Genomic DNA, 27,668 nt, shown 5'->3' on the forward strand with positions numbered 1-27,668 from the left:
CTGCCAACATCCATGTGGTCAGTTTCATGTCTTCTCTAGGTGATTTTGCTGTGTGGATATCTTATTTTCTTTCCTAGGCTCCATCGTGTTTTTCCTTCGTTTTTCTTTCCGCCACTGTGCTGCCAATACATATGCACCGGCATGTATGTCTCAAAAGTGTCACATTTCTATGGTTATCTATAGTTAAGGGAGTTTGATGTTTTATCTGATGTATAAATGACACTAGTCTAAAGTGCAATCCCAGTTCTTTAAAAAATGCAATTGCGGTGGGTTTAATTGGAATTGCATGCCCAGCTAGTCTTTTTTTCTTTGCACCTGTAGCCTTTTTCTCACCTGCAAATGCAGTTTTTTGTAGTGCAATTTTGCATTCTTTTCCAAAGCAGAATTTTGCTCATCTGAAATGTGACTGGTTTTTGACGAAAAACCAGGCAACTGGTTTTTGACAAAATAACAGGTGACTGTTTTGAAAAGAAAAAACAGTCGCCTGTGCAATAGACAGACCCTTCCTTTTTTGAGAATTTCTACTTTTTGTATGGAATCTCTTTTTATTCCAGGCCGGTAAGAGAGGGTCACTGCGAAAGGCCCAGTTTGTTCTTGTGATAGCCCAACATCACCAGCATGGACTAGTCGTTCCTGACGAAAAAGCCAGATCAATTCTCTCGAAAAAACAAAAGTCGTTCCTGACGGAGACACGGACTCGATCGATCACCCCACTCAGCGAAAGCATTACCATCGCCTGATGCAGTGCAAGCATCACCAAAAGTGCGTACGTAGGGCCGCTAATCAGCACGGAGGAGGAAGCTAAACATTTGACCAAAATCATGTAATTTCACACGGAACGGAAGAACACAGCGACGGGTCCAAGAAAACCGACGACCAACCGCGCTAGTTACAGTAGCTAGCTGCTGACAGAATCAAGCCAAAAACGAGTCAAACAGTCCTCATTAACGCTTAATTAACTTCTCCTCCATCCCATTCTCATCTCAACAGTCTTCTCTAAATACCTTCTTCCTCCCCACCCACACAGGATCCATCGCCAACAAGATGGATCACCGTCCGCCATTGCCGCGGCTCCTCCTCTTCTCCATCCTCACAACTTGCTTCATTTTCCCCCATCCAACAGCATCCGCAGCCGTGACAGCAGCAACACCAAGCTGCTCGCCCAAGACATGCGGCAACGTGAGCATCAGCTACCCGTTCTGGCTCACCTCCTCCTCCTCCTCCGTCCCCTGCGGCCCGTCGGCGTTCCAAGTCGACTGCCTGAGAATCAACAACAACAGCAACCTCATGATCCCGTCCCTTTCACGCTCCTTCAGGGGCGGCTACAAGATCCTGAGCATTTCCTACTCCACACGCTCCCTCGTCGTCTCCAACGACAACGTGCAGACGAACCCGGCCACGGCCGGGTGCCCGGTGCCGCGCATCGACGTCTCCGCCAGCCTCAGCCTGGCGCCCTTCTCCGCCAGCGCCGGCGCCAACCGGCAGCTCGTCTTCCTCTTCAACTGCACGGCGGCGCCTCCTCCGGCCGGGTTCGTCCCCGTGGCCTGCAACGAGTCCACGCCACGGCCGCTGGTGAGGCTGGACGAGCGCTACGACACGGCGAAGGCGAGGGCCGTGGCCGGGAAGTGCGACTACTCGGTGGTGCCGGTCGTTGGTGGTGGAGGGTCGACGGTTCCGGGGAAGATGATCGGCGAGGAGTACCCGAGGCTGCTGAGGGGAGGGTACGTGCTGGAGTGGAGGGCATCGGCGGGGGACTGCGGCGCCTGCGAGGGCTCCGGTGGCCGCTGCGGGTTCGACGCCGACGCCGACGCCTTCGCCTGCGTTTGCAACGACGGCTCCTCGCGCCCGGCAAGATGCGGTAATCAATTAACTAAAGCAGCTTATTATTGGTCACCTTTTGCTTTTCATTTGCCTTCTTTGATTTTCCCTATGATCGATCTGATTGCATGTTGGCACAAACATGTTGCTCCTCGTGGGAATTAACTACTGTAACCAAGATCGAGTTAGTAGGCCAATACACTTTTAGGACAAGGCATCTCAAAGTTGACCAGGCTACTGACATGACGTGTTAATTGCACGCCCTAGCTAGCGCGCGAGCTTGGACTTGGTTACTGGGTCAGCGCATGTCACGTTCGTCGATCGATGTCATCCCATCAACCGGATTACAAAATAGCCTCTTGCTTGCACATGGATTCTAGGTAAGGTAGGTTCCTGCCTAAAAATATACAGTACTTTAGCTACAACTTGCCTGAATTCCACGTCCTCCGGCCTCACCATTGCTTGCGTCTGTGTGAACTTGGACGAAACATCTAGCTTAGCTACCGGCTTACCGAGTCCAGCCAAGCTTAAACTACTCCCAAGTCCTAAGTCCTGCCGTTTAATCTGTTCCGTTGCCAGTCCGGTAAGAGTTCACGCGATCGTTAACTCTTGCCTCATCAATGACGCGTGCAAGTACAGTAAAAGTGGCATCACTATCAGGATACAATACTAGTCTTGATCTCACCAGCTCCATTGATTGATTATTCTGATCAAATAGTTTGACTGATCAGTTCCTTGTTTGATGCATACATTAATTCTGCATATATAGATCTAGATGTATTGACATTTTCCATGTAAGCAGGTGCGAAGAAATCCAGAAACAGAGTCATCCTGATAGGTAAAGTATACTTACATAAAAGAGAGCATCATATTTATGTTTCAACAACCAGTCATACGTATACACTCATACGTATATACTCACGTCTGTACGATCATGTTTTTTCAATTTCAGTGTCATTGTCGATCACAGCTGGCTTTCTATTGGCATGCCTCGTCATCGTCTTGAAGTTCCACCGACGAATTCGGAGATCCAGTTTACTATCCAACGTCGTCATGGACAGAGACGCCCGAGCCGACAACGCCAACGTGGAGAAGCTGCTGCAGAAGTACGGGTCCTTGGCTCCGAGGCGGTACAGGTACTCGGAGCTGAAGAAGATCACCGGCTCCTTCAAGCACAAGCTCGGCGAAGGCGGCTACGGCGCCGTGTTCCTCGGAACCATTCCCCGCGATGGCGGCGGTGGCCGGACGGTGGCCGTGAAGTTCCTGCACGAGTCGACCAAGTCCAAGCCCAAAGGCGAGGAGTTCCTGAACGAGGTGATCAGCATCGGACGGACCTCGCACGTCAACATCGTCACCTTGCTCGGCTTCTGCCTCGAAGGCCCCCGCCGCGCCCTCGTCTACGAGCACTTGCCCAACGGCTCCCTCGACCGCTACATCTACTCCTCCGACTCCTCCAACAATGGCGGCAACGGCAGCATTACTCTGGGGTGGGAGACGCTGCAGGAGATCGCGGTGGGGGTGGCGAGGGGGCTGGAGTACCTGCACGAGGGCTGCAACACTCGGATCATCCACTTCGACGTGAAGCCGCACAACGTGCTGCTGGACGCGGAGTTCCGGCCCAAGGTTGCCGACTTCGGCATGGCCAAGCTGTGCGACCCTGAGGCGAGCGTGCTGACCATGGCCGACGCCAGGGGCACCGTGGGGTTCATCGCGCCCGAGGTGTTCTCCCGTGGGTTCGGGGTCGTGTCGGCCAAGTCCGACGTGTACAGCTACGGGATGCTGCTGCTGGAGATGGTCGCTGGACGGAGCAACGTCAAGGCCTACGCCGCCGCCGAGAAGGCGCACGATGGTGGCCTCTTCTTCCCGCTCTGGATCTACGACCACTTGCTCGGCGACAATGGCGTGCTGTTGCTGCAGGATGATGTCGGCGCCGGAGACGAGGATGGCGGGGAGATGATCGCGAGGAAGATGGCGCTGATTGGGCTGTGGTGCATTCAGACCGTGCCAGCGAGCCGGCCGGCCATGAGCGGGGTGCTGGAGATGCTGGAGAGGAGCGTCCATGAGCTTGAGTTGCCGCCCAGGCCCTACCACCCTTTGTCTCCCTCGCCGTCGCCGTCGCACTCGCTCCCCTCGAGCTATCCTTCTTCTACCTCGGCCTTCACTCAACGGTACACATCTGGACTATTACTCATCCATTTTAATTGTTCTTGTGCATCTCTGAATTGACCACCAAAGAAATTTGATGACCACTTATTATGCATGATCGGTGTATGTCTTGTTTGACCAGATCAAGATCGCTTACACCGGGGAGCACAGTGTAATTATTAAGAGATGGTTTTCTGGTCAAGAGAAGAAGAAGCAGAGACTTGGATGTCTGAAGATGACAAAAACCAAAACATGATACAAAGTTAGATGCCGGCCTGTTGTTGTGATGCGCCACCAAAAAGTTCTTAATTTGTGTAAAGGAGCAAACGATTGAGAAAGAACTGTATAGATTAACCGAGGTCAAGGTTTTAGCTACCGGGGATTTGTGATCGCCGGTGACCACGGCACACGGAAAATCCTAGATGTTTACCGAACAGGAATTCTAATCAAATCTTGAATTTAATATTGCACCCCTATATGATTTTGCAAATGCAATCAGTGTGCTGGACAGAGTTATCTCTTCAGACTAGGGGGTCACGGGGTTTGACACTATTCATCTATGGCTTAAGTTCAATTAGAAAAACAATTTTGTCCAATAAACCCATATACCAGGGGATTATGAAAAGGGGTTGTCAAATGATAAATCCTGATTCATGTTTACAAATTTGCTATTACATAGGTCTAACGCAGTAACCTGATTGCGGTTACATGGCAATTAGATAGGTAATTTTTTAGACTATGGCTCAGTCAATTTCGAAATAGTTATTTCTCGGTAAACTATTCACAGCCATATCATCAAGATTTCCCCATCACTTTTGTACCTACACAAATCCTTAAATTTAATAGAACAATCATCAAAGGTGATTGAAAAATAGTTATTTTTCAGCCTTCCTTTCAAATAGCAAAACCGTTAAAAAAAATGAAATGATGTCCATACCTACCCATGCTATTTCTGGTGAGATATGTGGAGGGGTGCTAGACAATTTAGCACCCAATTATTCAGAAGCGCTCTCCCAAATTAACATACAGAAGTATCATTGTGAAGGAAAGATAAGTTGATTGTGTTCTTGACACACTCATCACCCGTGGGAGGAGCAGATGCAGTGCATCCATTTAAGCCTAAATTGTTGACAATTAACGGCCAGTTTGTAGAATGTAGATTTTCTTGGGTGAAATTTCAGAGTTCTCTGTGTGGAAACAATGCAGCAAGAAAGCACAACAGGGAAACAAAATGAAGGGTTTGAGGAAAAAACAGCTTGGTGGTAGTTTGTGCTGATCACCTGTCAGAAATTCATAACCTGTGTGGTGGTCGCCGGAGAATAGATGGCCGAAGTTTCTGGAGGGGAGTCGGTTTCGACCGCCGGACCGGAGCTCCGCCGAGCAGCATCAGAGACGTCGATTGGGCTTGTATTGGAGACGCTGGGAAATGAAATGAAGCTTGTGGTTGCGACTATACCGGCAGTGGACGGGGTAGGATTTGGATGAGGATATGAGTTCTGTTCCTACGGGAGGAGACATTTATGCAGAACGCAGCCGCCGGCGGTGTATCTTATCGAGCGCGGCCGCGGCTTGCGCAGGCGACGGCGACGGGGGCGGCGCGAGCATCGCTAGCGCGTATTGCACGCTCGCACTGGTCCGAAGTAGGTATGGCAGAATCATCCCGGAACTGCGGCCGTCGGCGGCGGGGCGGCGGTAGATGCGCTTGGCGGCGGCGATCCCCGGAGGTGGCGGCGGCGGCGGGGACAGCAATTCCCCCTTGGAATCCCTGAAGAACAGAAGGCGGGCCTTCTGTTGGAGTATTGTACGTCTTACGTGGGCCTCCAGATGTCGGCCCATGAACAGTTTTCAAGCCCAATACGAAGCCGAGCTATAAGGCCACAGATGTCGGCCCATGAACAGCTTTCAAGCCCAATACGAAGCCGAGCTATAAGGCCAAACTGTCTTGTCACGCCCACACTGCCTCGTCTTCCTCGTTCTCGCGACCTCTCCATCCCCAGATCCCTCCACGAGAGCTTCTTCTTTGCCATCCCTGTCTCTCGCCACCGAGGTTGGCACAACAAAGTAATCATCATGTAGGATTTGTGCTGATGTAGAAAAGAAAAATTAGAGGAAAGAGGAGAAGGTAGCCTTATTCATAAAGAGCTGACATTCTTTGTTTCGTTCTCTCACACACACTTTTGTATTGGCCGAGCAGCTTCCAATGCGGAGTTGATCTCGCAGGCCACGTGATTGTCTTTCCGCGCGAATGGTGGGCATCGTGCTGCTAGCCTTGGTTTGGATGCACTGCCTCTGCAGAACCACGTGCGATGCTAATTGGCCATGGTTGCATGCATGCATCTTGTACTTGTGAATTGATGAGATTTTGTCTTGTATGCATGGCTGCATGTATACACTTTGTACTAGCTAATTTTAAGACTTAAAATATTTTATAGCTCAAACCGCTTGTTCGATTCACAATTCGGTTTCACCGTTAGCTTTGTATCAATGAGAGTTTCAAAATTAGATCCCATTCGAAATATTTTTTGACATATTTTTTGATATTTGTTGTTACGAAGCAATAATGCACAAGTTACCATCATACTCCGAAATAAGTTACCACTGTTTCCATGTGGTAACTTGATACTAATATAGTGGCAATTTCATAAATTGTTGGGTGGTAATTTTAATACATAAGTAACCATCCTATTTTGTATGAAGTTGACGTGTGAAAACTTCTTACTAACAGTGTGGCAACTTCATATTTTTTTAGCTGGTAATTTTAACTCATAAGTAAATAACCATCCTATTTTGTATAGACTTTTCATGTGATAACTTGTTAGTACCAGAAATGGTAACTCATATGTTATCTGGTTGGTAAATTTAACCAATAAGTAACCATTCTTTTTTGCTATGAACTTATCATGTGGTAACTTGTTACTAACAGAGATGGAAACTTCAATGTTATTGGGTTGCAACTTTAACGCATAAGTAACTAGTCTTTCTTTTTTTTTGAGAGTTTATCATATGGTAACTTGTTACTGTCAGGACTGATAACTTCATGTATTAATGGGTGGTAACTTTTGACACTGATTTTTTTTTGTCAAAACATACCAATATGGGATCTAGTTTCGAAGTTCTCGTCGAGACAAAACTAACCATGAAGACGGATCCGAAATCAAGTACACGATTTGAGACCTATATCTTTTTAAAGTTTCAAATTTTACAAATGCAATAACAATGCTTGCACGTGACATGCAGCTATCTATTCTTCATGGTCCGATCTTCCTGTACGCGCGCCCTAACCAAAAGAGTTCTTTAATTTATTTTGAATAGATAGATCATATAGTTCCACGTATTGGTGTGCACAATCTTCATTTCTGTGTGTGTCTATATCACTTTCCAGCGAATAGTACTTCTGCTGCTACACCATATAACCCGTTATCACTTTTATTTTCGCGAAACATGCACTAATCTTAACTTATAGCAGGTTAACTAGTACACCATCAGATAGTTTCCTTTGTTGGAGCCTGGGGGGCGGGTATATATGCAGAAGGAGCACTTGCACCTGTTGTCAACACAGTCGGATTCCACGTTGCAATCGCTATTTGGAGGGCACCATTTGGTTTCCTGTCTCTTATCGTGGCATGCGTACGCACAAGGGGCGCCAGAGCACCCACCAAAAAGCTTGATCATTATCACCTTACAATCGGCCTTTTGCGCATCTGCAAACACATATATATCACCAATTAAGAACGGGAATTAAACACGGATCGATCATGACCATATGTGATTAAGTTGGACGAGCGAGAACAAACTAACAATGGTATACCCGATGATAGCACGAGGAAGGCCAGCGTCAGGAGTAGCGGCAGAGCAAGTCTCATCTTAGCTTCAATGAAGTGAGGTAGATACTGTACTTGTTATTTGTTGATCCTTATCTCACTTGTGGATTGTGGAGGAGTAAAACATGAGAGGGCAAGCCTTTTTATAGTGGACGATTATATCGACACTCATTAAGATATTCTTGAAAATTGAAGATTATGCATGGAATCATATGCAAAACATATATCACCAGTTAAGACACTCATTAAGTTTTGCACCAAATAGCTCTGATGATTTATTTATCTTGCGCAAAGGTTCGGTAATTTTTTGTTGATGTACATTCATGCTTTCCAGCAAAGAAAGGAAGGACGAGTTTGGAATTACATTGCACTAAAGAAACAGATTTGATAAGTTGTGCCAAATTAATGGCGACGTATCCAATGTGAACATTAATTTATTTGGTGCAAACTTGTAACTATCCACATGAGCTTGTAGTCATAGTTACGACAGAAACAAAGAAATTTAAGCAGGAGAATGAATCCCGTGGATATTTTTTATTTGGATGCATAAAAAGTACTCCATCTGATTCTAAATTCTTGACTCAAATTTGACTAAATATGAATGTATATATTCTTAAAAAACGTCTACATATAAAAGTAATATTTCGACAACAATTTAGAATCGGATGGAGCAGTAAAAAAAAGTCTCCTGATTCCAAATCAAACAAGATGTATAGGAAATGTTCCTTAAAATAGTTTTTTTGTACTCCTAATTAAAAAGACCGCGTGTGCAGTAATTTGAGTGCAGCCAAGGGAGTTGCATCCTCCTTTTTTTAGGGGAAGACCAAGCTTTATTCAACTCTAAAAAAAAAAGACACAAGCAATGTCAGGAGACCAGACGCGGCGTCCGAACGAGAGGGGTGAAGCCTAAATTATGAGCATCAGCCCAGCGGTTGCTCGAAGTGCATTCGGCGATCAAAAGCCCAAAGGAAGAGTGTCCGTACCAGTTCGGGCCCAAACAAATCCTCAACCCCTGTACGAAATACCCGAAGCAGGCCTAGTCAAGCAGCCCACGACACGGGAGGTTGGTCTCCATGTGTAACAGCGAGCAGAGGTTCGCTCGCTCAAAAAAAAAAAAAAAGCGAACAGAGGATGTGACCCAGATTGCAGAGCATCATTTGGTAAGCTATTTTTTTTGGCTGCGAACCCCTCGAGCAAATTTTTGCTAGCAGGAGATCGCAAAAAGGTCCCAGCAAAGCAAAAAATGCGTTTTCTTTTCCGGATCTGAAGATCGATTAGAGGATTAACCAGGAGTTTTGATGGATCTGTGACACCAGCTTCAGGTAAGGCTCGCAGCTGGTCGCTGACTCTCGGAATCAGACACGCGCACAACCGTGTTAATTAGCAGTAGCTAGCGAACACATCATGCGCATGGTTCTCCCGTGACGATCGACGGCTCCTGCAAAGCTGAAAGGCGCCGCGATGTATCGACGGGCGGTTGGCCCTCCACCCTTGCTTGGAACTTGGAAGGCCTTGCATGCATCCGGACGGATCGCCGGGCTAGATTCTTCGGTGTATCGCTGCATGCGCGGCGCGTCGACTCCGGCTGGCTAGCGCAGGCGCAGCCCAGGTTTAATTAAGGAGATAGACAAATTTTCCGGCATTCATGATTCGGTGTCAACGTGAGCACACGTACTACCTCTCAGCTCGTCGTTTCTGGCTGCCCATTTCTTTTCCGAGACCTTGACATCCCTCGCTATAGAAATTATTAATGGCGTCGTCAGCGCATGATCTTTATTCGAAATAAAGAAATTATTAATGACGGGCGTCCAGATAGATAATTCCTCCATTTCATAATCTTTATTCGAAATATTACATGTATTTAAACATTTTTTAGTAATACAGATACATTCATACGAAGACAAATCTGTAACATGAAACGGAGGGAGCACATAGATCCAGCTGCGCATGGTTACTTGTGGACGCTTTTCGGTCTGAGCACGCTCCTTTTTGGTGCATGTGGCTGACTCCACTCTGCATTCCATTCGACCGGAGTGTTCAGCATGCATGCATGTCCAGATGGATGGAAGAAGCTCGCAGATCGAGATATTCTCGATGGATCCATCGAGTTGGAAGCGTCCGTCCTTAGGGATGACCTCCCCTGGATATATACGATGCTCAAACGACCGACCGAGAGCGGCGAGAAGATTCAGACCAGATACGACCTGTACATGCATGCATGCATGGCCTCGTAGACGTCGCCGAGAGCAGCCGCGTGCTATAGCAGTGCGTGGCACGTGCGCAGCTAGATAGCAGCGGCAGTGGTGTGGGATATATCGAGTGGAGTGTCCACCACCGCTGTACGTACCCTGAACTTCATCCGATAATGCACGGATGCTTCTTCTTCCTGCCTGCTGATCACGGCTGCGTCCACACAGCAAGTACTATGCACGATCCAAGTTAACTGTCCTGCTATTCTTTGCGTTTTGTCTACTCCTGCCTCCGTCTCGTATTTGAGTAACTTTCTGTTACTGTAACTAGACGGTTATTTTAGATATAGATACATTCATATTTAAATAAATCTGACTCACTTATTTTGTTGAGACGAGCGTATATACTCCACTGCTACCTTTCGTTGCTACGTAGAGCCAGAGTACGTAGGTTACGCCTTTGACCACAGCTGCTTGCATGAGCTAATTTGGCATGTTAATCTGACGACGGTTAAGACGAGCGCGCTGAGTGGGACGTACACATCAGCAGCTTGTCACAGATCGATCGGCCTCCCCAGGATAACGACCAAATTAATTAACACGCGTCGGCACGTACCACACGTACCCGGCCGGAAACTCTCTAGCTACTCCGTCAAGGTCATGTGTCCAAGCAAATAGCACATGCTTTCTTGCTAACTCAGCATATGCCTTTCTTCTCCTCCAATTAATACTATACTATCATCATAAAATGCATCTAATGTTTATTGCTTTATATGCTCATATGTTCATCAGCAAATAACAAGTGAACTTGTCACTTGTGACATCAATCGAATTAAAAATCACATTTATACAATAAGGAATGATCCAATGCACAATGCATGTCTTTAAATTATATGATCTATGCAAGAAAAGGCCTTAATATCATAGAAATTCTCAAGGAAAGAAATCCTACACCATCAATTTAGAAAGCATGAAAAAAAAACTATTTGGAACATGTGGATCGATAAACAATATTCTCTACTTTTGATGTATATCCATGTACTCCCTCCGTTTTATAATTCTTGTCTCAAATTTGACAAAAATGAATGCATCTGTTCCTAAAAATGTCTAAATACATGTAATATTTTGACAAGAATTATGAAACGGAGGAAGTACGTCACTATTTAGTTTCCCTCTGAATTAAATAGAGACGTCACAAACCATGTCAATTAGTAACCCCTGCTAGCTGCGCAGTACTGGATATGCATGCATGTTGCTCAACCATGCTGACTCACACGTTACATACGCAATTCTGGGGTGCATGTAGCAGTTCATAGTATATCACACTTTAATTTGCTCCCTTTGACCTTCGGTGTTCTATGCTGTAACGCGGCGCCCAGACGGGGTAAACCGAAATTAATAAGTAGTTTCCTTCCGACGAGTAGTGGTAATCCTAGCATTTAACTCGCACTCGGAATCGGCCGCCGCGATTTCTGAGATAAGACCGGCTTCCTCATCCAGCTATACGTGCCACCGCTGCTGATTACTACCTTCTATAAATACCTCGATCCAGAATTCCAGATACGGAGTACAAAAACTTCCCCCAAATCCATCAAGAACAAGAACACCAGCTAGCAGCCATTGTTCTTCTACAATCACGAAAGATAGTCAGAGTCTCAGACCAGAGAAAGCCATGACTTCCTCCTCCCCTGATCTCCTCCCCCGCGTGCTCATCGTCTCCCGCCGCACCGTCCGCAAGAACAAGTTCGTCGACTTCGTCGGTCAGTCCTCTTATTCTTTAGCAGGAGTATTTTCTTCTTGGATTCATTGGACTAGGCGCTGACATTTGCTGCATGGATGCAGGGGAGTACCACCTGGACTTGCTCGTGGGCTACGGGGCGGTGCCGGTGATCGTGCCCAGGGTGTCCGGCGTGCACGCCATGATCGACGCCTTCGAGCCCATCCATGGCGTCCTTCTCTGCGAGGGCGAGGACATCGACCCTTCCCTCTACGCCGCCGGCGCCGGAGACGAAGACGAAGACCGCGGCCTGTCGGCGGAGCAGATGGAGGCCGTGCGGCGGCGCCACCCGAGCGACGCGGCCATGGCGGACCACGAGAAGGACTCCATCGAGCTCCTCCTCGCCCGCCGCTGCCTCGACAAGGGCATCCCTTTCCTCGGCATCTGCCGCGGCTCCCAGGTACTCAACGTCGCCTCCGGCGGCTCCCTCTATCGCGACCTCGAGCTCGAGCTCGGCGGCCATGGCGCCGTGGTTCGGCACATCGACTATGGCGACTACGACGCGCACCGGCACCCGGTGCGCGTGCTCCCGGGCACGCCGCTGCGCGACTGGTTCGCCGTGGAGGACGAGACGATCATGGTGAACAGCTACCACCACCAGGGCGTCCGCCGCCTGGCGCCGCGGTTCGCGCCCATGGCGTTCGCGCCGGACGGGCTCGTGGAGGCCTTCTACGACCCGGCTGAGTACAGCCCCGGGGAAGGGAAGTTCGCCGTGGGGCTCCAGTTCCACCCGGAGCGCATGCGCAAGCAGTGCGCCTCCGCCGGAGCCGGAGAAGAAGACGAGTTCGACTACCCCGGCTGCCCCGTTCCCTACCGCGAGTTCGTCCGCGCCGCCGCCGCCTACCAGGCCAAGCAGCAGCTCAAGCTCAAGCTCAAGCTCAAGCCCATGCCCATGCCCATGCCCATGCCGGCGCGCGCTCTGGACGCGCCCGTGCGCGCGCAGGCCAAGCCGGAGAAGCAGCAGCGCAAGGTGATCCTCCGGAGCTTATCGCTTGCCAAGAACCTGTGCTACACCTTCGGCCGAGGCGGCGGCAATGGCGGAGCGCGGACGGAGGAGGAGTTCGACGCCGGCGCCGAGATCATGGAGCCGGAGTCCACGGCGGCGGCGCTGAGCGCGCAGCAGGAGAAGAGGCTGAAGCAGATGGGCGCGACGGTGCGGAACGCGTCCGGGTACATGGACAGGGTGAAGGCGCAGCAGAGCGAGGAGAGGGAGGGCGCGGCGAGGGCGCTCATGGCCAAGATGTCGGCATCGCAGCTCTCCAGCCTCGCCGCCTTCTACCGCGCCATGGGCAGCATCTGCGCCGAGGTGCTCGACGCCAAATTAGCTGCTAGTAGCTAGCTCCCTTCAGCCTGCTGCGTGAGTTAACTGATGATGTATCTGATCCCTCTGCGCAATGCCTGCATTGGCAAATCCTGAATCAATTCTTGGCGTGGTGCCGATGTGAAGTATGCTGACGAGAAAATATATATGTACATGGCGTTGCGTCAGACAGTCTCCAGAAGGTTTGGGAGTTAGGACTTTGGGTTTGCTTATTGCCGCCTGCTTGTTTCACTTCGTTTCTATGTATCCTGTACGTACAATGCATCTATCTGCTCGAGCGGTCTGGCCGCTGACTTTGATGAATTCCCTTCCTTGCTGGGGTGTTTCCGTGTTTGGTCACAGGGAAGAACAAGAGCAAAAAAACGGCTAAGTTAGCACGTAGTAATTCGTTGTGTATCTTGCTGGGGTGTCATTCTGATCCAGTGATGCTGTGATGGCCAGCTCGTCAACCACACCTATCTTTTCGTCAAACTAGCAAGCGTGTAACAGCTAGCCAAAGTGCAGTTAGCTAGCACAGATGTTTAATTGGGTTGCATTCAGTGTGACAAAACAAAACTGTTAATTCACGGACTATTGCAGGAATTAAATTCCATGATAAGAAAAGATACTAGCAAAGTTCTTGATGGATCACACTGGAAAGTTTCTATCGAAGCCACACAGCAGACGGACGGACAGTCTAGGACTAGGAGCTCAAGTTGTTTTGGAACTCTGAACAAAAGCACAAAAGCACTACTACTCAAAACTGTCGGACCAAACGCACGGACATGTCAAGCATGCATGTTTAACAGGTTGCAAATCTTCTGCATGGTGATGGACCAAACGCACTGATACTTGTCCAACTGCCAGTCATAGGCGTCGGGAAGCTACAAGGCCGGATCGACATTGCAGCCTGGGCAGGAAGAGAAGGCTGATCTGACCGGTTCAGGAAGTTAAGGCATGCAAATTCTTCTAAAAAATGAAAAGTTTAAGGCATGTTAATTCCCCTACTTGCATGCCTCACTGCTACATCTAATTAACATCAACTGTACGTGTTCATTGCCCCCCCCATATATTCAAGGTGAATCAACAATCCTACTTGCCACAACTTGTATTTAGTTTTAGTTTACCTTGCTCTCTCATTCAGTAGTTGTTTTAAATTTATGTTTTACTTTTTCAATCCGGCTCTCCCCTTCCCATTATATTGCAAACGAAAATGACCAGCCTTTCTTACAGGGAACAAGAAAGGAAAGAGCTATATTGATCACTATACCACCTCTTTCCAATAGAAGTCTTTACTGATCATGGCATATATTTGTTTTTCTTTTCTCAACATGAACCGAAAACCGAACTTAACTTAACTTTAGCCAGTCAGCATGTTCCATTGCTGGAGCCTGGGCCTGCTGGACCTGAGAATCGCACCTGGTTCCCTCATTGTATGCCACAAACTTGCACGAGTTTCCAATACAGTAGCCCTCATAGGTGCAATGGTTGATTTTCCTCTGTCAGCAATTCTCTCTCGCAGCTGCTGGCGTACACATATCCGTTCTTGCTTCACGAGTTCCATAAAATGTTCCACTTTCGCATCTGCAAAGATTATCACGGCTAAGCTAGAGATACATGCCACATACTAATACAAATAATTTCTTGGTTGATTGATGAAATAAATTGAAATTAATTCGATATATGCCACTGCAATTTTGGTGAATTCGAAAAATGCCGCATACTAAGATGAGGTTTGCTCTACCTCTGCTCCTAACCGTCGCCTTCCTCGAGCATCAAGTACCATCAATTTTGGTAAATTAATGGTACCTGATGCTAGCAGGAGAAGACGAGAGTTAGAATGTGGTGTTGCTCAAAAGTGTTGTTTGGCCGTTGAATGTTGGAGTTGTGATGAAGAGGACACGAGAGGGCTGAAACTTCTTATAGCAGAGGATAGCAGAGGTGATATGAATGCTCATTGCTACCATCTCGAAGTAAAACTGAAACTAAAGGTTGGATAAGTAATGCCAAGTTAGTAGCAATTAAGTGCAATAATATATGGATAAACACATGACTGCTCATTTTGTTCAATTGGGCTAGCCAAGCCCAAATAGTTTACCACTTCGAGCCCAAACTATCCTAAACCCGAAGCCACCCAGATTGGAAATAAAACAAGACTAGTTAAGCAGCTCGCAAGGTATCATTTCCATGCATACTTTTTATGTAGGAAGAGGCCTAGCTCAATTGGCCAAAGAGCGGATGTATAATCCCAAACAGTATACCACTTCAAAGCCAAGCTATCCTAAACCCACAGCGAAGTGAAGCACAGTTCATCGTGAAAACATTATTAAGACTGACGCGAATACAAGGAGAACAGACTCTTTGTAGCTTATGAAGGTCTGCTTTCGCGGTACTTATACATCTGTGGAGCAGTTACTGCACTATTTTGTTTTGATACAACAACAATGCCAGCCAAACTAGAGGAGGCCTTCTGAACATCTATCTACAGCCTGATCATAAATACTCAAGGCCTCACTGGACTTGCAACATTACATAGATCATAGATGGAACTTTTCATGCCACGGAGTCACAGTTGCTTGTTTGATTTCAGTTCCACCTGACAAGTCTTCGAATGTCATAATTTTACACTGCGTGTGTTGATATGCTTTATGAAGTTCCGGAAGAGCAGAGGCGTGCCTTAACCATTCTTCATTTCTGACAGAAAAACATAGTTCGGACTTCAGCGCGTTAGATTCAGAACAAACCGCTAAGATTACAGAAGTCACTGTTTTTCATTTATCCCATGATGAATGAAATAGGATCAATGCCTTCTTTTCCTGAATAAATTTTGATTCGAAAGTTCGCTGTTGTCAGATGATCATATGTGGGATGTCCATGTAAACTTATTTGTAACCACATTCGATAAGTAAATCTGAGTTTACTGCAGCTGCTCAAAACATTGTTTGTAACTGGCTACATTTTTTGTTGAGTGCAGCATTTGAATACTAGGAAGTATATAAAATATTTAACGGAAATTTTGGTTCGAGTTGAGCAATGAGTGAGGTGTGACATACTGATCCATTGTTATTGTCCAAGTGAAGGAAACCACCATGACCTCGGGCATTCGTGAACTTGTAGAGAGGTCCAGAAGCTGAAGAAAGAAGTTGGGCAAGTCAAATAAAAGAATCTCGATTTACATTGAAGATCCATGGCTTACAAGGAGAGAAGACCGTTAGCTTTTCAAACAGAAAAAAAAGAACAGTATTATAACTAGATCTATGACAGCTAAGCTTTGGAAATACAGTATAATAATTTTAATAGAAATAAATAATGACATATTTTTCACAATATAAGTGGTTTGCTCAAATGGGATCTCTGTCAACATAACTTTCACAATATACGTGGTTTTCTCAAATGGGATCTTGAGATATGAAAAGGTGTGGTTTGATATATTACGCCAACTCAAGAAAAAAACCATCCATGGCATGATATGCGAACAAAAGGTGAAGGCATTACTGTATGACTGATGTAACATTTTTACAATAAGGAATTGCAGATATAGAGAATTTGGTGCAAGACTACCTTCATAGCCACCGTAAACTGGATCTTCAGACAACAAAAGAGGTGTGTCCAGGTCAATAAAACTGCAACCACAAAATGGGAAGGACCAGTTTAGCACCTAATTTTGACAGATAGAAGGTCAAAAACATTGCGCTACATCTTCCAGCTTGAACAACCTAGTGACATCATCTCTGGTTAATGAAAATCAACCTTTTGGCAGGGCATATTTCGCAAGTAACCAACCTGAAACAACCAAGCCCAGCAGCTAGATGACCAGCAAAGCCCATGGCAATCCTAGTCTCGACCATACCACCAATCATCAGTGCAATACCAGCCTTTCTCGCAGCATCAATTACTTCGAGGGCTCCAAGAACCCCTAACTTTGCCAGTTTGATGTTAATAACATGAGAAAGATTTCCATTTATTATTTTCTGAGCATCAAGTAAACCCCGACAACTTTCATCAGCAGCAACAGCAACTCTGTATTTCTCCATGGCAGCAGTGCTAACATCACGGAGGCCTTCCCAATCATCTCTATGAACTGGTTGCTCAAAGAGTACAGGAGTCACTCCCATTTCTGAAACCAATGAACATTGGAGACAATAACTTAAGTACCAGAAAACATTATAAAGACTGAAATGTCACAGTGAAAAGGCTGAACAATTTGCCTAAAAAAAAGAAAAGGCTGAACATACTGAGGACAGACTAAAACTGAAAATCCTGTAGTAGCATAAAACGTGCAGGAGTACAGACCGTTTAGTCTGTCAAGAACTTCAATGGCTTGATTTGCTGTATACCCTTCATTTGCATCCAAAATAAATGAGCAATCAGGATGGACAAGACGTATAGCCTTCAGAACTTCTATATCTGAGTTCAAGTTTTTCCCTACTTTGAGCTTTAGAGTTTGAAACCCCTGTCCTCGATATTTTGCAGCCAATTGAGCAGCTTCATTTGGTGTCACGATTGGAATCTAAATTCAGAAAATACATGAATTTAACATTTTTTATAAAGCAACCGCAAGCATGCTTAACAACTCACAGCAAGAATAGTATGATAACCATACCGTGATGTCAGTTGTCACGCTATTTGATGCTCCTCCAAATAATCTCCACAGAGGTACGCGGATGCTATTAGCAACTGCATCAATCACTGCCATCTCCACTCCTGCTCTGGCCTTCATTGAAGAAGAGCACAATTTAATACACACAACAGGAGACAATTCTTGCATCCAAACAGCAGGGAAATACTTGCGTAGTCATTAAGAGGCCAAAAAAATTGGATAATATAGAGCTAAAAAAGAGCATTGGATACTACATGTCAGCTCCTTGCATTCACCCTCTCTGAATTCCAAAAGAAATAAACAGAACAGTTATGTGTGGCCTAGAATGATCAAAATTTCAGAACTGAAACCAAGTTTGTGCTTTGAAGTTAGGACCATTCTGATTTTGTGTGTAATTTCTCTGGTGTTGCAGGCTTCAGGCTTGTGTTCCTATAGTTCCTTAAATTTCCTTTCAGGATAAAATGGGTTGTTTCAGTATGCACATCGGCTGTAAAACACCAGCAGCGGCCAATCACCTCGATCGCCATCTACATCAAGGCCTAGACTTTCCCCATCAACATCTGATAAAAGAGCCCACTCTATACGGACTCTCAGGTTTGCCCAACAACACAGGCTTTTCAGCCCGGATAATCAAGCACTCGTCACCACACAGAGTCAATCAAACTACGGCAACTGACTGGGAAAATCGGTTTGCTAGGAAACTGAATTGTGGACTCACCGAGGCGAAGGCGTGTCCAGGGAGCGCGGCGGCGACGTCCTCGAGCACGGCGCCGAGGGGCGCGCTGGGGGCGCCGGCGAGCTTGGCGCAGGCGCGGCCGACGGCGGCAAGCGCGGCGGGCTGGTCCTCGGCGGTGACGGAGGGCAGGACGGGGGCCTCGCCCCAGCCGACGGCGCCGCTGGAGAGCTCGACGCGCACGGCGACGTTGGAGACGGACTCCAGGCGCGAGGACGCGATGGTGAAGGGCGCCGCCAGCGGCACGTCGAGCGGGCGCGCCTCCGCCGCGGACACGTCCACGGAGAAGGTCTCCTTGAGAGCCTCGAAGCCGAAGGTCTCCATCGGCGGCGTCGGAGATGGAGACGGTGAGATGGCGCGGAGGCGGGTGACGGCGGGGAGCTGGCGGCCGCCGCCGCGGGCCGGGGCCACGCGAGGACCCGGGTTGACGGTCGATCTCGGGCTGGTGGAGTTTCGAGAAAGCCGGAGAAGCGGCGAGGAGGAGGAGGAGGAGACGGAGGTGTCCATTGCGACCGACACTGGGGAGTGGGGAACTCGGTGGAGGATGCGGAGATTGGTGGGGATGCCGGCCGGAGGAAGACGAGCTGCTGCTCTGCTCCTCTATATAGAGTGGTTGGGAGCAATGACAACTGACAAGAAGGGCCCAGCTGCCAGTGGGACGGCCGATGCCGTCGCGGGCATCTCCGCTAGAGCACTGCTCCTCCGTGACGGAGTTGACAAGGTAGTGGAGCACGGATAACTGTCACTGCCACCTTGGGCCCGCGTGTCAGGCTAGCTCTCTGTCTGTCTAGCGCCAAGCCGGCACAGAACCCCCTATGGTCCCACCTGTCGGTGAGCGCGGAGAATGCCGTCGTGGCTGTTTGCGGCGTTTCGTCGTGGAGCGAGTTGTCCCAGCTACTCTATGACAGGTGGGTCCCCTCGGCTCATGGTTGCTTTTCGCCGATGCCTACCATGTCCATGTGAGGCACGAGCGCGACTCACTGCTCATTGTCATCGTGGTCACTGTCAACTGGGTCGATTTAATGTCCCTCCTCATCACTAGCTAAACACTGTACTTAGTTGGCCATTAAAATCTGGATCTGCCAAAGGAGAACAGAAGCATGACCCTTGCTGTTTGCTCTAAAAAAGATGAGAGTGCACCATACATGCCCCTTGCGACCACCTAGGAGGCGTTTTTTGTTTTATGTACTGTACTTGACTTGTAAAGTTGTAAGGTAAGGGCAGGTCAAAATCTAGGGGTTTTTTTTTTTGATCTAGTTGGTGATAAGATCGATCGCACTACCTAACTATAGTTGGAATGAACCACATTGATATTATAATCCAGGGGGTGGGGTTTAACCACGTACTTAAGAAAACAGCGCTATGATTGTAGTACAAAGCAAAGCATTGTTCCTCTCGATGCTTGAAAGCAAATTTATGCACCTTGCATTAACTTAACTACTATGTTATGCGTCAGCGGACGCAGCACATTATCAGTAAAGTGGAGATGTAGGTTTCGGTTAGCCTCGTGCATTACTTGTAATCATAGGTGCCGGCATTGTTTACCTGAATGCAGCGACCGCAGGCGGCTCCTTCGTCGGGTTATCCAGAGCCGCCCAATCATATCACAACATTTGTTTCTAAATCCTGATTGTTATTTTAATTTACAAAAATTTAGAAACGGAAGAAGCATACTTTTTCCGTCCAAAAAAAGATGTCTGAAATTTGTCTAAATTTGTCTAGATACATCCATATTTTGAAAAATTTGTGACATCCTCTTTAGGACGGAGGGAGTAATACATTTACACATTTTTACACTGAACGGGCCGGCCGGTCATCAACTAGCCAGAGGAAAGATGCGGATATTTGAAGCGGCTCTTTCTGCCCCGTCCATGTGACGTCCTAGCTGGCCACGTCATTCATGTTAATTTTGTAAGCAGGCAGAGCTTCTTTTTCTAACACAGCTTTTATGTCCTCATCGTGGTGGTTGCATGATGGTTAAAAAAAAACGAGCAGGCCAAAACGTCCTAGTTAGCCAGGTCGTACTCTTCCAAAGTTCACTGTTTCTCCGGCCGATCGTCACTCGGATCGTTGGGGATTTTTTCTTTTCTCGTGGGAACTACATTTTTCTTTTTCTAATAGTCATTGTATGCCCTAGATATTAAATTGATACCGTATTATGCATCCTTTTTTCAAACACACTGTTTAATATCCCTGATCTACTACACCATATACACATAGACACGACGCTATTGGTGTTAATTAATTATTACAGTGAACAAATTAAGCATGCACGAATTAACCTTAACTTAGCAATTTAGTGCATCCCTGCTTATTTTTCCGGAGGATTTTTTAAACAACAAATATATATTTTTATTCAGTGAACCGAGTACAATTGATCAAAAAGATTGAACAACAACAAAGATTTTTCAGACAAACCGAAAGTTATGGACAAAAAATCTTTGGAGCCAACCTTCTCTAATTAGACCATTTGCATCTTGATAATTCTTCGAATCTCTGGTGACGAAACTGTAAAAGGCCAAACCTACATAAGCTAGAGTAGACTAACCTTGTAGGCTTTACACTCCTATTTGTTTTCCCCAAGGATATCTGCAGAAGGTGCACTTGCACCCCTTATGAACACACTCGGCATCAGGGCAGGGTAGTGCCTCTTCTCCAATTCATGGCAGTCGTCCTCACAGGCACCTTGCAAACACCCACCAAACTTTTTCTTGGTTACCGTCGTGCATTGTTCTTCATTTGCATCTGCACAATGCCACCATGCATGAGAGTCACATATACCATGGCCATGCACTCCCTCCGATCCATAATAAGTGTCGCCGACACACTTGAATCACCGACCCTTATTACGGATCGAAGAAAGTATCATTTGCATGAAGCACAGGAGAATATAATGGCATACCTGATGCTAGCATGAGTAAGGCGAGGGTCACTGGGAGTAGAGCCAGAGCAAACCTCATCTTATTTTAATTATATTAGATGTAATTTTGATAGCTAGATGGTGGTGTTGATAGTTTTGTCTATCTTGTGACCGGTGAGCTAGCTGTGGAGAACAACAAATGAGAGGGCGTACCTATTTATAGCGGATGTGATATCAACGCTGATTATTAATCTTGATGTCGGCCTAAAGTAAGAGCTTGGATAAGTCGTGTCAAATAATAAGTAACTTGGTTATCAATTCATGCTTTTTTTTAGTATCAAGCCGGGAGCCCGGGAAGGCCAAGTTTGAAATTGCATCACACTAAAGCCCATGTTTATTAGGGATTAAGTGCAGTATTTTGTGGATGAATATATGTCCATGTTTTCGACTACTCCGTACTACAAAACTACTATATATGAGGCTTGCTTTTTGTACACCTTCTTTTAAAAACCATCTACGTACGGATCTGAAAGTCACTTTAAAAGGCTATTTTCTCATTCGCTTTGCTACCACACACTCTATTTTTTGTTTTAGGGGAGCTACCACACTCTCGATTACTACTCCCTGCCTTCTCCTGCGGTCCGCTGCCTGCTTGGGCCAACGAAAATACACACGGCCCAACGAAAATACACATGCTCTGTTCGCATTTCATTTTTCTCTATCACCTCTCTCATGCGCTCCAGGCCCATCGTCAACATCAGGCCCAGTTCTTCGACCGAGATAGCTAGCGCCATGGATGATGGATCGCCCGAGGCCCCTCGACACAGGACGGGCCGGGACTGCTATTTTTATCTTCCTTTTGACATCCGCTCAAAAAAAAATCTTCTTTTTAACTGCTATTTTTATCGACACTTAATGAATGTAACTGCTTCCAAATATATACGGGGTATTCTATATATCTTGGTATTCTCAGTAAGATATTTCTGCATATGTTTGTCCACAAATCAATGAGCGTAAATGCTGTATTAGTTTGGTATCAGTTATGAGTCCACAAATCAAGGAGGGTAAATGCTATTACTCCAGTTTAATTGGCGTGAGTTATCAACTCTTGACGTTTACCACTATATATAAAGGGCACCCTGTCTATGTTCTCCACAACTCACAGACCAGAGATCGACAAGCATTCAGCAACACTTACCATCGATCGACTGACCAGCTAGCCCGGCCACCTACAAAGAAGATGAAGACTGCCCAGACGCTGCTCCTGGCGACCTTTGCAGTCCTCCTCGTGGTAGCGTCAGGTACTCATTTCTCGGTCGTTTAAATCCAAAAAACGTTGATTCCTCCTAATACATACACATACATATAAGTCCTGTGGTTAACTGACGGTCTGAATTTATTTTGACGACGCAGCGGGGATCGAAAACTGCGCGTCTTCGATCGCGTACGACGCACCGTGTGATTCCAACGCTTGCACCGCCAAATGTGACGAAATTTTTGCGGGCATCTCCGCCGGGTGCAAGGGCTGCACTAGCCAGGGCGACTGCCTCCCAGACAACAATGGCGTCCCCAGCCGCTGCAGGTGCACCGTCTGCACCCCTCAGGGGCATCATGGGGCAGCAGAACCCTTACAACACTAGTTAACTACTAGATCTAGCATGCATGGATGTTCACTCACTGGAATAATCAGCTGTTTTTGGACTAGCTAGCTCGTGATCTATGTGATACCGGGAGGATCTGAGGTTCCTCCCTGAATTATATAAAATTATGAAGTGAGCCCTGTGTGTGTGATGATGCCTAATAACCTTGTTTTGCACCTGATTAAAATTTACTTTTTGAAATTGCACACCTAAGTCAAAGATGAATCTTCCAATAGTAGAATGCAGATGCTAAAAACAGTTCCAGGAAAGAGCAAGACAAAAGTTTCAAGTTTATTTGCTGTATATTATACTCAAGGAAGATGCAGTGACTCACGTAAATTGATTACCCTGCCAGACAAATTAAGGAGTCATTTGTAGCGCAAGAAACGCATGTCTGTTTCATTCACCCAGCAAAAAAAGAATCCAGAATCAAAAGGTTTGGATCGGATCCCAACTCCAAAAGGCACCCCTGGAACACCAAAGTATTGTTCTGAACACGCCAAAGCATCAAACAAAAGCCTCGAGCCAAAGTTATACTTTCCTTTTGCCCTTGAAAACTGCCAAGGTTATAACTGTACTTACGTAACTTATAAGAAGAAACAAATGTGCTCGGGAGAACTTCATCGAAAACCTCGAACCAGCAGCAAAAAAATGGCGACAAGGTTTCCTGCAACGCACAGCCACAGGGCGCCCAGGCTCTTCGGCAGGGAAAGGCCGCTCCATGCCGCCCTTGGTGGACGCCAAGGTGACTAGTACAATTTATTGTTTCAAACTACATTCAAACCAATGTGAAATGCTAATCTTTCTGATATTGAATCGATGCATGTGCAGCCGCGGACATCATCCTGTGGAGGAGGAAGGAGGTGTCGGCGTCGATCCTCGGCGCGGCGACGGCGGCGTGGGTGCTGTTCGAGGTCGCCGAGTTCCACTTCCTCACGCTGGCGTGCTACGCCGCCATGATCGCCATGCTCACCTTCTTCATCTGGACCAACGCCTCTGGTTTCCTCAACCTGTACTGTACTCTACTGCATCTGTTTTCAGTCTTGCAGTAAAATTCTGTTTCAGACTTTGACAACCTTCCAGCCTATTGCAACCCTCCAGCCAGCCAGCCAGCCCATTTAAAGATCTATAACCAAGGCCCACTAAGCATCAAAGCAGCCCATTGAGCTTCCATGTTTTTAGTTTCGATTATATTCTCAAGCCCGAACCTTTTAAATTTCCTCTGAGTTTTGTGATGTTCACCGTGTGCAGGCCTGTTCCAAGAATCCCTGAAACCCTGTTGTCGGAGAGGACCGCCAGGCAGGTGATCCTGGGCTTGCACAGGAGGCTCACCTGGTTCGTCTACAGGCTATACGACATTGCCTGCGGCAAGGACATCAAGATGTTCATCCTTGTAATAACAATAATCAACTCACTCCACACAAAATATTACCAACATATCTATAAATCCATCCCTGAATAATCTGCATCTGAACATTTGATACGCAATGTTGTTTGCAGACGGTGGCGTCTCTGTACATCGGGTCAGTGATCGCCAGCTGCTTCAGCTCCCTCACCCTGCTCTACCTCGGTAACCAACTCAACCCAACTCATCTTGTCGTAATCCCAGACAGGAATTCCCGGTTCTTCTTCTTTAGGGCTTCTTTGGTTCACAGTGCTCATTGGCTCTGTTTCCTCTGGCAGTTGTGGTGTTCGGCATGACGGTGCCGGCGCTGTACGAGCGGTACGAGAGCGAGGTGGACCACCTGGCAGCCAGAGCGGTGCACGATCTCCGGAGCCACTTCGCGGAGATGGATTCAGGCGTTCTCAGGAAGATCCCAAGAGGCGCAGGGGCTACTGTCCACTGAATTTAACCATAGTTCTTCAGAGAATATACAACAAACCCTGAAGATGTACAGAGACGGAGCTGCAGATCTGTAAATATGTAGGTTCAGAATAAGGCTTGAATTGAGCTGAGAGCCACTGAAACATCGATCATAAGCTATAGATTGCATGGATTTCGTGGATCTTCCCTGGCGTGCACTTTACGGTGGTTTGGTGCGAGTGTGTGATCAGAACACCTTTTACCTACTTCTGCTCTTGATCTTGATCTTTAACGCTTTTTTCTCGTGTCCGTGAGAGACCGTGTTGGACGGATGGATGGACGATCGGTTGGTTTGTCATGGAACACATGGGCTCCACCATTAATGGCGGATCGAGAACAAGGCAAGGGGCAAAGGACAGCGACACGCACCTGACCTGAGCGTGGCTGTATCGGATGGAGATCATATTCCCTCTGCCTGAGGTAATCAACAGTGATACTAATAAGTCCCTGTGTGTGATCTGTGTCCTGCTTTTCTGCCTCTGATGGTGGGGAAGGAAGAAGATGATCTCATCCTGATTTGTTGAGAGGATTAAATGAATGGATGGATTGGACGTGGCCCTGTCGAGACCTACTTCTTGGTCGCTGTCACAGACACATATCTTTACTCTTACCCCCTCCTAAACAAATTAACCCTTCTCCGTCATGCCAGAAAAGATAAGAGAGTGCATTGTAGAACCACCAAGATGATGACAGCAACACTGACATTGATGGATCATGGATAGATGGATCGTGCAGCGTAACATTGAAGATTCAGGGACCATGCATGCACGCACGCAGGAACTCGGTCATGCAGCAACGCTATGGCGACAGGAGGTCAGCTTTAGATCCATCGTCTTGTCCATTCATACTACAGCAACGTTATTCGTCATCGTCCTGCCAACATGCGTGATCACATCTTATTTTTCAAAGGGCCTCAGGGCCGTGTGTATCCGTCGACGCATATATCGGGAGAGTACCAGTATAATGTATGTGAGCTGAAAATGAAAAGCAGGCCTCCCTCTGCCCGTGTGTGTGTGTGTGTGTGGGATAGTGTCACGATCAGGGACTCGGGGAGGAAGAGGAAGTGGCACTACTCCGTCTGGTTCAGTGTACCGAACCAGCGGCCCGTCGTCGCACGCGTACGTGGCGTGGTCGCCGGAACCGTCGTCAGTCAACCCAACGTGTGCGCCAAAAGAAAAGAAAATGAAACGATGTTGTCCAAGTCGTGTTCCCCCGAATGGACAATGGAGGAGCCACTCAGTCTCACACTCGTGCTGCCGTACTGCGCGGTTCAGCGGGAGGAGGCCATCCAACAAGCACTTTTGCTCTTTCGCTAGCTCCTTGGCCCCCCATGGTGGTTGTGTGTTGAGATGACGGGACTGTTTTACTGTGTGCCCAACCCGGGGATCGATGATAGATCGATGCGGGCTGGTGGTACCGAGACAGACAGAAGAGCACATGGCATGTACTAGTATTGGCCTGCCGGCCGGCCAGTACGTAGTGTGGTCTCCCGTTCCGGTGCACCACGGCACACGACATCATCGCTCGTGCCGTCGGTGGCGGAAAGGCAAGGGGAACGTTGCGGTGGCCTCCTAGCTCGGGCCCTCTCCGGGGAGCAGTGCATTTCGTTCTTTCCATGGATGTTCTCGGGACTCGACGCAGCGCACGCGGCCGGCCAGGGCCAGGCCTGGCCAGCGATCTGGGGGCGATGCGGCCGAGGCACCGGCCGGCACACTCCCCGTGTGGCTGATGATGCTGCTGCTGCTGGGAGACCAAGAGCGCACTGCTGCTACTGGACTGGTGCACGTGGCAGCGCCGTCCTTGGCCAGGCCTCGTGGTCTCCCTCGCATCGCAGCAGCAGCAGCAGCAGCAAGTGGGTTCCGCGCGGATCCCGAGACCGGCTGACTCGGCACCCAAAAAACGCAGGCCCCACGCCCTTCAGGATCCATCCAACACGCCAGTCTCGGCGTCTCTCCTCCCCGATCTTGCTTGGATCTCCTCCGTTTGAAGCAGAGGCCCGAAAAAAGGAGGATGCTGAGTCTGCGACGGGCCAGGGGGAGAGCCGTGATGGACTGCTGCCAAGCCAACAATAATACAGCGGCTGCGTCAGCGAGATGCGATGCTAATAAAGCCGTCTGTCTGTCGACCGAGCCATGCCATGCCGCCAAATCATTTGACCCAGCGCACAAAGTCAGTCAGGCAGGCCAGGGAGAACACACACACACAAAAAAAAAGAAAAGGGCAAGGCCAAGTTGAACGATTAGATTAGTGGGCGAGCTCTTGCTTGCCAGCCTCTCGCACCCCTTTGAATAGTACTTCCTCTATTAGGATAGCCGTAAAGCGGCGTCCTTCTGTTACACTAACAACTTTGTAAACAACCCATGCTTTACCACTCTCCATCCACACGACGCTTCTTCCTTCTGCATGGCCAGGGGGGTTCATGCGTCCAACTGTGGACGATCATCACACCGATTATCACGGCAAAGGAGTTTCAAAGAAGCTGCTGCCACTTGAGACCAAGCAATCGAGTAGGATCCTGGAGGAGAACCTCGATCACGCCAACGGAGAACAAGATCCCCTGGCAGATCACATCGCCAATTCAGCACCGTATCCTCCCAATCGAGTGCCTAGGAAAAGAACCGATGCAATTCTTCTCCCGGCGGCCAGGGGAACAAAGACAACAACTTGGGTTAAACTATCACCCCCAACGTTTTCGCGAAACAGATGCCCTCCTAAACTATCTTGTTGTATCTGACCGTGAAGGACGCTGGAAAAGGTCCAACTAGACTACCAGCATGCCCCCCCCCCCGGATTGAACCGGTTGTTGGTCCATCACCATCCACAAAAACGAAAACCAGTACATGACCATAAACATTTTCTCCATTGGAAAAGAATCAGGATGACAACACTACTGAAATACTACCACAATCATTTGGTAATAG

The 27,668-nt window shown here is 47.7% G+C and overlaps 4 protein-coding genes and 1 long non-coding RNA gene across 6 annotated transcripts; 3 read left to right on the top strand and 2 right to left on the bottom strand.

The window, feature by feature from the left end:
- Nucleotides 1-839: 839 nt before the first annotated feature.
- On the top strand, nt 840-4,439 carry LOC100836540 (LEAF RUST 10 DISEASE-RESISTANCE LOCUS RECEPTOR-LIKE PROTEIN KINASE-like 2.1). 2 transcript variants are annotated; one of them, XM_010232128.3, is made up of 4 exons: nt 847-1,858; nt 2,621-2,656; nt 2,771-3,986; nt 4,106-4,439. In XM_010232128.3, the coding sequence occupies exons 1-4, from the start codon at nt 1,045-1,047 to the stop codon at nt 4,137-4,139; spliced, it is 2,100 nt and encodes a 699-aa protein (XP_010230430.1). In that variant the 5' UTR covers nt 847-1,044; the 3' UTR covers nt 4,140-4,439. The 2 variants fall into 2 exon arrangements, with proteins under 2 accessions (XP_010230429.1, XP_010230430.1); XM_010232127.3 differs by having other exon boundaries at nt 840-1,858; nt 2,771-4,439.
- A 6,858-nt stretch (nt 4,440-11,297) lies between these two features.
- LOC100828687 (putative glutamine amidotransferase GAT1_2.1) lies at nt 11,298-13,374 on the top strand. Its single transcript, XM_003568215.4, has 2 exons — nt 11,298-11,733; nt 11,816-13,374. Exons 1-2 carry the CDS (start codon nt 11,646-11,648, stop codon nt 13,087-13,089), a joined length of 1,362 nt encoding a protein of 453 aa, XP_003568263.1. The 5' UTR covers nt 11,298-11,645; the 3' UTR covers nt 13,090-13,374.
- Nucleotides 13,375-15,348: 1,974 nt separating this feature from the next.
- Nucleotides 15,349-18,966, bottom strand: LOC100831238 (L-Ala-D/L-amino acid epimerase). Its single transcript, XM_003568224.4, has 7 exons — nt 18,369-18,966; nt 17,654-17,764; nt 17,344-17,560; nt 16,834-17,167; nt 16,612-16,673; nt 16,104-16,180; nt 15,349-15,744 (listed from the first exon to the last, which is right to left on the bottom strand). The coding sequence occupies exons 1-7, from the start codon at nt 18,888-18,890 to the stop codon at nt 15,739-15,741; spliced, it is 1,329 nt and encodes a 442-aa protein (XP_003568272.1). The 5' UTR covers nt 18,891-18,966; the 3' UTR covers nt 15,349-15,738.
- Nucleotides 18,967-19,381: 415 nt separating this feature from the next.
- On the bottom strand, nt 19,382-21,422 carry LOC112271106. The gene is made up of 3 exons (XR_002963973.1): nt 21,286-21,422; nt 20,932-21,128; nt 19,382-19,462 (listed from the first exon to the last, which is right to left on the bottom strand). It is a non-coding gene; the product is annotated as an uncharacterized LOC112271106 (long non-coding RNA).
- A 2,046-nt stretch (nt 21,423-23,468) lies between these two features.
- LOC100837161 (reticulon-like protein B4) lies at nt 23,469-24,953 on the top strand. Its single transcript, XM_003565267.4, has 5 exons — nt 23,469-23,628; nt 23,715-23,895; nt 24,135-24,276; nt 24,384-24,453; nt 24,567-24,953. Exons 1-5 carry the CDS (start codon nt 23,487-23,489, stop codon nt 24,728-24,730), a joined length of 699 nt encoding a protein of 232 aa, XP_003565315.2. The 5' UTR covers nt 23,469-23,486; the 3' UTR covers nt 24,731-24,953.
- Nucleotides 24,954-27,668: the final 2,715 nt, after the last annotated feature.

Source organism: Brachypodium distachyon, chromosome 2, assembly GCF_000005505.3.
Source record: "Brachypodium distachyon strain Bd21 chromosome 2, Brachypodium_distachyon_v3.0, whole genome shotgun sequence".
Classification (NCBI taxonomy): domain Eukaryota; kingdom Viridiplantae; phylum Streptophyta; class Magnoliopsida; order Poales; family Poaceae; genus Brachypodium; species Brachypodium distachyon.